The sequence below is a fragment of the Heterocephalus glaber genome, unplaced genomic scaffold (assembly GCF_053883595.1).
Source record: "Heterocephalus glaber isolate CG9 unplaced genomic scaffold, H.glaber_assembly_v1.0 deba00000738, whole genome shotgun sequence".
Lineage (NCBI taxonomy): Eukaryota > Metazoa > Chordata > Mammalia > Rodentia > Bathyergidae > Heterocephalus > Heterocephalus glaber.
Window position 1 is genome coordinate 5,983,054 of NW_028258161.1, and position 10,234 is coordinate 5,993,287.

General features: G+C 52.3%; 2 protein-coding genes across 5 annotated transcripts in view; one reads left to right on the plus strand and one right to left on the minus strand.

Annotated features, from left to right (window-relative positions):
* Prrx1 (paired related homeobox 1) overlaps window positions 1–4,538 on the minus strand; it is a 70,771-nt gene extending 66,233 nt beyond the window's left edge. Inside the window, exon 1 of one of the 2 annotated variants that reach the window (XM_021244676.2) lies at window positions 4,093–4,538. In XM_021244676.2, the coding sequence (XP_021100335.1) occupies window positions 4,093–4,333 (241 nt within the window). In that variant the 5' untranslated portion in view covers window positions 4,334–4,538. The remainder of the gene's footprint in view (window positions 1–4,092) is intronic. The other variant, XM_004865244.3, reaches the window with a different exon arrangement.
* A 1,458-nt stretch (window positions 4,539–5,996) lies between these two features.
* Window positions 5,997–9,325, plus strand: LOC110345860 (uncharacterized). Of its 3 annotated transcripts, none has more exons than XM_021244712.2 (5): window positions 5,997–6,126; window positions 6,851–6,993; window positions 7,730–7,890; window positions 8,383–8,516; window positions 9,169–9,325. In XM_021244712.2, the coding sequence occupies exons 2-5, from the start codon at window positions 6,852–6,854 to the stop codon at window positions 9,269–9,271; spliced, it is 540 nt and encodes a 179-aa protein (XP_021100371.2). In that variant the 5' UTR covers window positions 5,997–6,126; window position 6,851; the 3' UTR covers window positions 9,272–9,325. The 3 variants fall into 3 exon arrangements, with proteins under 3 accessions (XP_021100371.2, XP_087063056.1, XP_087063055.1); XM_087206930.1 differs by lacking the exon at window positions 5,997–6,126 and adding an exon at window positions 6,299–6,701; XM_087206929.1 differs by lacking the exon at window positions 5,997–6,126 and having other exon boundaries at window positions 6,299–6,993.
* Window positions 9,326–10,234: the final 909 nt, after the last annotated feature.

Below are 10,234 nucleotides of genomic sequence, written 5' to 3' on the forward strand. Positions count from 1 at the left end.
GTGGGAAGAATAGAGAGAGAGGCGTTTCTGCTTCTGCTCCTGAAAGGCCTCTTCTCGCCAGGGGCGTGAGGAGGGTGACATCCTGTTGGTTTAGAGTTGATTTATTCACTAGCGTTGTAAAGTCTAAAATGACGCCCCTGGGAAGACAAAGGAACTCCGAGGACCCTGTGATCCCCGCTGCCTGCCGCGGGTGCCGGGAAAGTGACTGGAGCCCAGCGGGTGAAGTCGCCAGACGCCCAGGCGCTGCGGGGGGCGGGGGGCGGGGGGGCTGCACCACGAAGGGGGCGGCGGGGCGCGAACCCCGACCTGGAGCTGGAGAGCCCGAGCCCCAGGGAGGATTCTCGGGCGGCCCCAGCTTCGGCCTCCACAGGCGCCTCCCGGACACCTCCGAGTCCAAGTCCTCCTCCTCTGCCCCAGGCCCAGCGGGGGTCACCGGACCGATCGTTTCTCCAAAATTTAAGCGGAGGCCACTCACCCCCTGCTCTCTGATTGCCAAATAAACAGAAGTCGCTACTGTCTTCACGTTAGGCTTTGGGGACTCAGGCATCGCCCCAGACTTGGGGTTTTTACCTCTACCCGTCTGAAGTGAAAATTTTCCAGGCTATCCTTAAAACGATATATTTTATTGGCTCCTCGGTTGAATTCAGGTAATTGAAGCTCGAATTCAAATTCGGAAGCCTGCAAGGACGGGAGTCCCAGGCCGGTGGCGCCGGAGACGCTTCTGGCCCCGTCCGGGTGACTGGGCAGCGCCCTAGAAATTGGGTCGCGGCGGCGAAGCGGAGGTGGGAGATGGGTCGAGAGCGTGGCCGGTGGGCTGGGCGGCTAGCTGACTGCGCTTGCCCCTCTCCTTTTCTGGCAAATCCATCTCCCGCGCGCTGCTCTGCGCTCCAGTCCGCCTTGCCGGCGCGCGCCCGCGTGTCTAATTGACTTTCCGTCTACCTTTTTATGACTACATGTGTTTCCAACAAGAGGCCTTATTAGGACAATCTGGTTTCACTAATTTAGAGGTTGGGGATGTGGAAGGCAGGAGTTGTTTTTGGTTTTGGTTTTGTTTTTTTTCTTCAGAAGTTGAGATCAAGAAATGGCAGGGAGACGCACTGTCCTCCTAGAAGTAGGCTTGTCTGTGTTTATGACCTGTTCCTCTCTTCTCTCCCGAGCTGCCCCTGTCCTGCCGTCACCCCCATTCACATTCCACTTTCCCACTTAGCCACTGGATTGCTAATAGGGTTAAAGAACCCCCGTAAGTTTGAGAAATTTACTGGGTTGGAAGAATCAGCAGAGAAGGGGAGAGATTCTTCTATAGAAAGGAAAATACACTGGGTATCAATGAAGAGGAGGGAGACTAGATTGCTGAAGGATGTAGGAAGGTCAGCAGGAAGTCCTTCTCACTTTGCACAATGCCTAGCTCCTCTTTGTTACACTTAGAACACTGAAATTCAAAATGTTACGAAATTGAGAATCCAGTCTTGGAGGGAGAACAGGTAGTAGAACCTGTTTTGCTAATTTCCTCTAACAGAAAACTTAAACAGGACAAAGATGTTCTGGACAGCTGGCAAAGGCCAAGGCGGCTTTTCACTGTCCGCCCTCTCAGACACTCTTTCCTGCCTTGCAGTGCTCCCTCAGCTGGCCTCAGGGTGCATCCTATCCGGGTGAGGCCTTTCAGTCCCTTGCTTCACTCCTGCTGTAACCCCAGTCCTTCCCTCTTCCCTGCTTCCCACTGGCTGGAGGCCCAGCTGGACCCCACAGGTCTGAACTTCCAAGTAGCTCATAACAAAAACTTCCTTGGAAACTCCTGGTGGGAACCCAAGAACTCAGAGCATTGGTCCTCTGGCCCCTGGCTGTTACCAGACTTCTCATTCTCTCTGCATTCTCTTCTTGGAGAAGAGGAAGGAGATGGAGGAAACATTGCTTATAAAATCAACAAACTGTCACAATAACCCCCAAGCCACCTCTCTGGGAAGAAAGGCCTGCAACCCTAGGTGCACCACCTTGTTCTGCATTCTGTGACTTCTCCTGAACCTATTTATTGACTATGTTTTGTGGTGTGCTGTCTCCCTAACTAGCCTTCAGAGCCTCAGTTTCCTTTAGGTGAGCTACCCCCACAAGGCCTCTCTACTCCTGGTAAGTAGGAGGTGAGCTCCTGTATAAGGGAACCAGTTTCTCAGAGTCCTGGCCCCAACTTTGTCTACAACCTTGAGCCCCTCCTCACAAGCCTCAGCTGATGCCTCAGTGGATGCCTCAGCACCAGGCCCACCCAGGTCTCCCAGGAGCCACTTCGAAGAAGTCCTAGGTAGCCTCCTAGCCACCAGCCACCACGCCAGCCAGCTTCCAGATCTGCACCTGTGCTCTGCAGCCATCCATCTTCCTCTGCTCAGCTTTTACTCGCTACATGCCCTTGACAAGTCCAGAGCTCCTTCTCTGGCATCCATTGGAAGAAGCAAAACAACTAGTCCTGCCCTGCAGTGTCCAGTGCTCTTACCGTGGCCTGCCTGGGCCCTGAGGCTTGCTGAGGGTACCTGATTTCCCATCCTCCTACCTTCTCTTGGGGCAAAGAAGCACTGTCTTGTTTCTCTGCCCCACCCTGGCCTACACAGCAGTTTCTTCAAAGTCCTATTTTCTGCTGGGAGTCCAGCCTTCAGTTCTCCAAACAGTGATAAATATTGTGATTAGTAATTAGGCACAGCAAGACTGGAACATCAGAATTGCAGAATCTATGAAGCCAGTTTGCGAATACCATCCTTGTATATTTTATGTTTTCCCTAGTAAAATGTCCAAAAGAACGACAGTATTTCGAATTGCATTTTGTTAGCTAACAGTGCCTAGGATTCACTTTAGAAATGCTGCTGAACCTTACAGCAGGAGCTTCCAAAGCACTGAAACCCTAAACAGAATCCCTCTGCCTCTGAACCAACCCTTAAACAGGACTTGGGGACACTGACTCTTCATTTGTCAAGATTGGCTGCCTTTCTCTGCTGAAAGGCCAAGTCAGCCTGCTCCAGCATCCGCTCTGCACCAGTGAGTGGGCATGGGGTGGAGTGGGCCCAATCGCCTCTGGGTAGAAATCTCTCAGCCTGGCCAAAGCTGAGCTGACGAATCAGGGAAAGGAAGGGGCAAGAGCCCCCAGGCTTCTCTTTCATCTGCTCTGTAGTGCCGAGGGCCCCCACCAAGGTGGCCAGGCCCTTTCCAGCTGTTCCTGAGCCCAGTTTGCTTTTTTACAGCCTATTTTTTGAAAGTCTGAGACGGATAATGTTTTGTGAAAATCACAGAACATTGGGAGCTCTCAAAGTTTCCAAATTTCATAAAATAGCAATAATGGTACGGAATGCAATCATTTATGAACTTCAGGCCAAGTTCAGATCCTGCAGTCTGAAGAGAAGGGACTGTCTGTGTGGCTCAGGTAACAGAACTGTGATGCATTTGGGGACTCTGGGATGCACTCGCAGTCACATTTTAAAGACAAAGTTAATAAAGAGGCAGCTTTTCCTGAGATGGATCGGTAGGTGGGGACAGGAGGGAAGCTTGTATTTGGACTTTTCTGCAGGTCTCCGCCAACAGGCAGAGAGCGCCTGCAGCATGACACTGGCCCCAGCTCTGAAGCCCGTGACTCCCTCGTGTCTGCGGCTGGTGCGGGATCACGCGGGGCTAGGTCGCGGGCGCCACCTCTAAGAACATTCCCGTTGCTTCTCCTGAGTGCGCAAGCGTCAACAGGGCTTTTCTCTGGGCCTCAGACCCCTTCGCAGGTGGAGGCGACAGAGGGGGCACAGGGCAGCGTGGGGACCAGGACCAGGGCGCTGGCCTGGCGGCCCCGTCCCCGCGCCGCGCTGCCCCCGCCCACGTGCTGCCCACTCTGCTCCACTCGTGTAACCAGGCTGTCCAGATCGCGCCCGGGCGGGACCCGTCCCAGCCCCCGGGTGTCCAGCCCGCCGACGTTCAGGCGACGACGCTGGCCGAAAGGCGGATGCAGCTGTGACCCCAGCCGGAGCGCCAGGCCCGGGGCGCCTCTGCGCCCGCCTCGGCCGAGCCCTCCCGGAAACCCCGAGCTCGCCCCGCGGCCGCCCCTCCCGGCCCTGCGCCCGGGCCCGGGACACTCACTGTCCTGCTGCGGGGTGTCGCTGCCGCTGGTGAGACCCGGAGACTCCAGCAGGCTCCGGCCCGCCTCGCCCACGCTCTCGTCTGCCTGCGCCGCCACCATGTCCCCGGCCTCCTCCAGGTCTAGCAGGTGACTGACGGAGAAGTTCTTTTTGGCCTGCAGGGTGTCGAGGTTGCCCGGGCTGTCCAAGCGGCTGCCCAGCGCCGGCTGCCGCTCCAGAACGTGCCCGTAGCTGGAGGTCATGGTCCCCCTCGATCCCACCCACCCCCTCTTCCCGCTGGAATCAACACCAAAGGCTGTGGGCGCAAGGGGGGAGTGGAGGCGAGTGGGGAAGAGAGGGGGAGTGGAGAGAGAGAGAGAGGGAGAGAGAGGGAGAGGGAGAGAGAGAGAGAGGGAGAGGGAGGGAGAGAGGGAGGGAGAGAGAGAGGGAGAGAGAGAGGGAGAGGGAGGGAGAGAGAGGGAGGGAGGGAGGGAGAGAGAGAGAGAGAGAGAGAGAGAGAGAGAGAGAGAGAGAGAGAGAGAGAGAGAGAGAGAGAGAGGAGGGCGGGGGACCTCTTCTGCAGAGCAGAGCGCTCCGCACCCGCAGCTTCCCGCAGCCTTGGTTGCTTTCCTGAAGCCAAGTCCGGCGCGGTCCAAAGAGAGATAATCCACACCAAAAAAATAAAATTTAAAAAGTTACCCTGTTTAGGTCAGGAGGAAAAGAAAAAATCCAATTCTCAAAAAGCGTCCGCACCAGGCGCGCACACACTAAAAATAATAATAAGGGGGAGAAAGGAAGAGGGGAGGCCAGCAGGGTGGGGGAGTTAGTCAAGCAGAAGAGGAGGGAACGGGTGGGAGTGAAGAATCAAAGTGGGTTTTAAAAAAAATTTTTTTTAAAGTTATTCCCCGGCAAGAGTTCAAGCATCAACGGAAGAAGGCTTGTTCCAGCTTTAAAACATCTTCAAGAAAGCGCGTTCCCCTCTCTGCACTCCTGTGGATTCTCAGGAGTAACTAAGGTTTCAGGAGGAGAGGGTGATGTCTTGCAGATGTATTAGAGAGCAGGATTCTCACTTTACGTTTCCTAAGGAGTAAAAAAGTAAAAACCAGGGCTCCAAGAGTCCGGAGGAGGGCGGCGGTGGGTCCCCCTTTCCCTTCTCGCTCTCCCCCTCTTCTCGCTGAGCTCCTTTTTCCTTCTCAGTTGGATCAAGAAGCTCTCTGGCACTTCAAAAGGCACAAACTGGCATGCGGAGGAGACTTTGTAGGGAATACAAGAAAATTGGAGACCCCTGGGAGGGCAGATCTCGACTTAATAGGAGCCTGTAATTACGTGGCAAAGCCTTTGTGCCGCGCCTGACGTTTTACAGACCCCCTTTCTCCATCGCAATCTCCTTCTTCCTCCTTTCCCTCGGACCAAAAAAACACTCTGATTAAGAAAACCCCCTTTGCCAACATCAGAGCGCGAGCGAAAGAGAGAGGGAGGGAGCCAGAGAGGGCGAGGGCGAGCGGGAGGAGGGAGAGAGGGAGGGGAGAGAAGCGGAGCCCTTCGGATTTTAAAGTAAAGGTCTAATTATCCTCCCCCTGCCACAGTATCGCGGGGAGAAAAGGCAAACTGAAACCCGCAGTCACTTCAAACGGGCTGATTGTTTTGCTTCGGCATTAACTCCTCCAGATTTGTTTAAGATCCCGTTAGAAAATCTCATTTGCATGTTTTTATAACAGCTACAGGGAAACTTGTTGCAAACAAACAATAAAAAAATCCACAACTATCACAATCAACCCCCCGGCCGGCCGTTTCCTGCTGTTCTAGCGGTTCTTTGGGGGGAGCGCAGGGCCAGACCGAGAGAAGAGCAGGAGAGCAGGCAGGTCGAGGCAGCCTTTGGCTCCGCCGCCAGCCCATTAAAGGATGCCGTAAAACAACCAGCACGAAAATCGCGGGTGGCGCTCCCACGCCTCTGCTGCGGACTGAGGACTGCTGCGGGGATCCAGAAAGCACCACGTCCATCCGAAGCGCTGCTTGGCTTCCGCAGTCCCGGGGTCGGCAGCAGTAGAAACTTCACGTACGTATTAGGCAGCTGGAAAGAACGGAAGGCGTGGATCGATCATCGCCGTCCCGCACGAAGCTAATCGTGTGACCTCTTCCGCGTGGCCAAGGTCGCTTCCCCGGGGCGCAGAGGGACCCGAGCGCCGGGGGGCGAGAGGCGGGGACCCCAGCGCGGACCAGGAGCCCCCCTCGCGGTGCCCCCAGGGCTCTGTCGCTTGCCCAGCAGCTTTTCTCATGGAATTATTAACTATTTTAATAGTCTCATTAGGAATGAGTTACTATATGAGGAATAAATAAAATAAGGGTTTGGTTCTTTAAACACGCACACACATACGCACTCCCTCGCTCCCTTGTTGGATTTTTTTTTTTTCTGATATAGCCGAGAGGCTCGATTGAAGGGAAAGAAAGGCTCCGCGCCGGAGTGGATGATTTCTGGGCTCCAAAGGGCCACAGTTAGCCCAGAACTTCCAGCCCCGATCTGGGAAAAGAACATTTGATGCCATCAAAGGGCTGCAGATTGAAACCAGATGTGCTCGCCTCGCTCTTTCCATGCATTCAATTAAGGAGCCAGGACGAGGAGGCTTTTTCACCGTTAGTCCGTCCACCCCCTCGCCCGCCCGCGTGCAGATTTCAGCCGCTTCGCCGCTCCCCGCGCGGGCCAGCCCCGGGCAGCTTCTGCCCTCCCGTCCTCTCCTCCTGTCGCGACGCTCATCATCAGTGTTTCTTTCCTCTCTGGCCAGAATGCCCTTCGCGACAAGGGTCTGGCCCCTGGCACCCGTTTGCCCTGAAGACCAGGGAGCCCCGTCAGTGGGGGAGGAAGTGGCCTTGTCCCTGCAGTCAGCACGGTTGGCGACGACGCGGGACCGTGACGGGGTGGGCACAGGTGAGCACGCATGGTCAGGCGTCTCCACTGAGTCCACCGTTCCCCGAGGGGGCCAGGCGCGCTTACAAAGTCACCTATGTGCCGTTGGTGTTAGGGTTCACCAGTGGCACCCGTACAGCCAGGATGCTGATGGCTTCAGGGAAAACTTAGGCCTATTTGCTGAGTATCTGTCCACCAAATATATCTATATATGACATAATTTCCTATGCGAAACGTTTCTTGGACAGAAAGTTTAAACCCAAGCGCACGGAGCCCAGGGAGCCTTGAGGGCTGGAGACGACGGGGTGGCCTTGAAGATTTCGGGACACAGAGCAACTGTCCTCGGAGCCCTCGGGGCAGGAACTCGGGGGAGGGAGGGGCCGGCCCTGGAGGAGGGGGAGGGCGCCGGCCGGACCCTGCCCAGGCTGGGTGGGTTTCGGAATCCTGCTGGCTCTCGAGGCCTTCCCAGAACTTACCCCAGGCCTTGGCTGTGTTCCCCCGGGACGGGGACCCGACGTCACCGCAGGGAGTCGGGCAGAGGGAGGGCGAGGCGCTAAAGTCCCCTAGGGAGCAAATCCTCCGGGGCAAGCAGCACCCTGCAAAAATTGGTCCTGTCCACCCCTCTCCCTCTTTTTCTCTTCCTTTTTTTTTTTTTAGGTCTTATTATGTCTGGTTTTTAAAAAAAGTAATAATTAAAAATGGGATGAATCTATACTCTTTATAAATGTTTACACACAACATTTGTAATTTTTTTCAGATTATGAATTATCATTTTTAAAAGTCAGGACGACACTACAGGGAAACTCAGGACAAGACAGAGAGCAGCGCATTTACTCCAGAAAGGACAGAAGGGCTGAAGGAGGCCTTCACAGCACGCTGGGAGCCAGCACTGCCACCAGTGTACTGGCTTTCGACTGGGTAGACTCTTCCTGCAGCGCCAAAGTCACCCTACCTCTCAGCTTCTGACGCCTAGATTTTAGGCCTTCCTGGAGAGAGGGATGGAACAAGGGGGAAATTGGCCACCAAAGTTCTCGGCTTGGTTGCACTTACTAGGAGAGCCAGCACCTCTGGACCATCTGGCAGAGAGATGTCAGGATAGGACCTGAGAAGCAGAATGCTTGCTCCTTTCCCAAGCAGGCTGCCAGGTCTGGCTTGGGAACTAAGAAAACTCTAGAGAAAAGTGGCCTGCTGTTGCCCCTCTAGTTCCTTAATCACTATTTTGCTTTCCCTACATGACTTCCTTTTAGGAAGAGTTGGAAGGAAAGCATTTCTAACTCAAAATCTTTAAACATATGTAGGCCTTCCTTTGGTTTTAGCTTTGACTTCCATCCATCAATCAAAATCTATTAAAGTTTGAAGCCTTGGATAATGTAACTAATCAGAACTTTCTCTTCTTCGTGACCCATCCAGCATCTGAAGGTAGCTTTCCAACCATTCGTTCTGCCTACTCCCTTTTTAAAAATCTCCCATTTGGGGATTCCTCCCCAAGAAAGTAGAAGCAAAGCTGGGACCAACAAGGAAAGTTGCCAAGAGATGAGACCAAGGTAGGAAGAAGGTTGGGTCCACAGCCACATGTTCCTGGGTGGTCTATTCACAGGTGTGTTATGGACTACTATCCAGGGTTTCCTGGCAGTGGGAACTGGCAGGACTCTGCCTCATCTGGCTAGCAGGATGTCCCCCACCCTAACCAGGTTCCCTTCTGAACTAGAAGCTAGCAGTTGCTTCCTGGCATGTTAGTAAGCTGACAGATAACCATACATGGCAAGTCACAAGTTCCATGATGCATAAAGAAAACAGTATCATGCTAATGCAAACAACATGCCGAATGGAGTAGAAATGCCTTCCTGCCCATGGTTGACCATCTAGTACAAATTCATTAACAGAGAAATACAGGGAAAGAGTGAAATGCAAGATGGATTCTACAGAGTGCCCATAGGTTAATGTTTCTGAGAAGGGGAGGTTGTGCCAGACTTCTCCTTTGCCCTTCCAATTCTGCTTCTGATAACCTTAAGTGGCATGTCAGAAACATTCCTCCTATGCATGGGCAAACGCTTTCCACATACACCCCCCCCAACTCTATCCTCCCAACTCTATCCAGTAGCCCTATCAAATTATTTTGAATTTGTAATAGTAAAGGAAATAAGACTAGAAACAAGTTTCCAAATAGTGAATTGGTACTATGTTCTTCTATTACAGGCTGGGAGGCCCAGCGCATGAAGTTGGGTGCTGTTTTCATTTCACTGGGCCTATTTGCTCCTTAAATCCCTGGAGACTGCATGAACCATTGAAACAGCTTTAGCTAAAGATACAGTGACCTGCACACTGACTCGCAATAAATGCTCCTCAGACCTTATTCTGCTAAATGTCTCTGTATAACTGATAATACCTGTAATGATCACTCTCTTTGAAATTTCTTCTCCTATTAACTGACCAGTTCCTTTCTGTCTTCATTGAGGATTTCTTTCTCTCAACTGATGATATTCTCCAGGGTTCTGTCTACCATCCTCATTGTCCTTCAGAATAAATAGGTTGTTTTTAGAAGAGCTCATATATATACATGGGTAAACGACTGCTTGTTTATCAATGAGTCTAAAACCTAAATCTTAAGCTTGGTCACCTACTTACTCTGCCACCTTGAACAAACTGAACAAATTATGTCTTTCCATTTAATCATCTTTCAAATAAGCCTGTCAAAGCACCTATCTTATATAGCATATTTGTGAAAATTAAATCAAAACATATGCAATCTGTTTAGCATCATACTGAATATATAGAAAACCCTGCACATAAAAAGACAGCTATTTCTTTGCTGGATACGCACTTTTACTGAGAAAACCTAACCCTAACATGTCCAAAACTGAACTCACTATCTTCTCCCACACTCCTGTTTCCCAAATAGGAAAAAATTCTTCCCTCTTTGATACCCCTTCCAGTTTATTCAGTTCATCACTAGGGTCTACCTATTTGTCTAGCTGTCACTGATCCTGTCACAGAAGAGTCAACAAGTAGAACTGGAACTGGTGATTAAGTAATAACGGAGTAGTGGGTGAATGGGCAAGGATACTATAATGTAGGCATTGTGTGTATAATAGCAGGGAGCTTATATTATGTAAACATGACAACAATTAGTAGTCAAGGTGCCTTGCCAAAGGCACTCAGAGGAAACATACGTGCAGGCACCATAGCTTCTCTACCTGGAGAAGCCCAAGCCTCACCCATCAGAATCATTCAGGTGTACCACAAGTGGCTGTTGGGAGGATGA

Coding starts and splice junctions, on each gene's coding strand:
- LOC110345860 (XM_087206929.1), top strand. CDS start 6,660: ATGCATTCAATTAAGGAGCCAGGACGAGGAGGCTTTTTCACCGTTAGT. Junction 7,891..8,382: donor GTGTACTGGCTTTCGACTGG/GTAGACTCTTCC, acceptor TGACCCATCCAG/CATCTGAAGGTAGCTTTCCA. Junction 8,517..9,168: donor TGCCAAGAGATGAGACCAAG/GTAGGAAGAAGG, acceptor CTTCTATTACAG/GCTGGGAGGCCCAGCGCATG.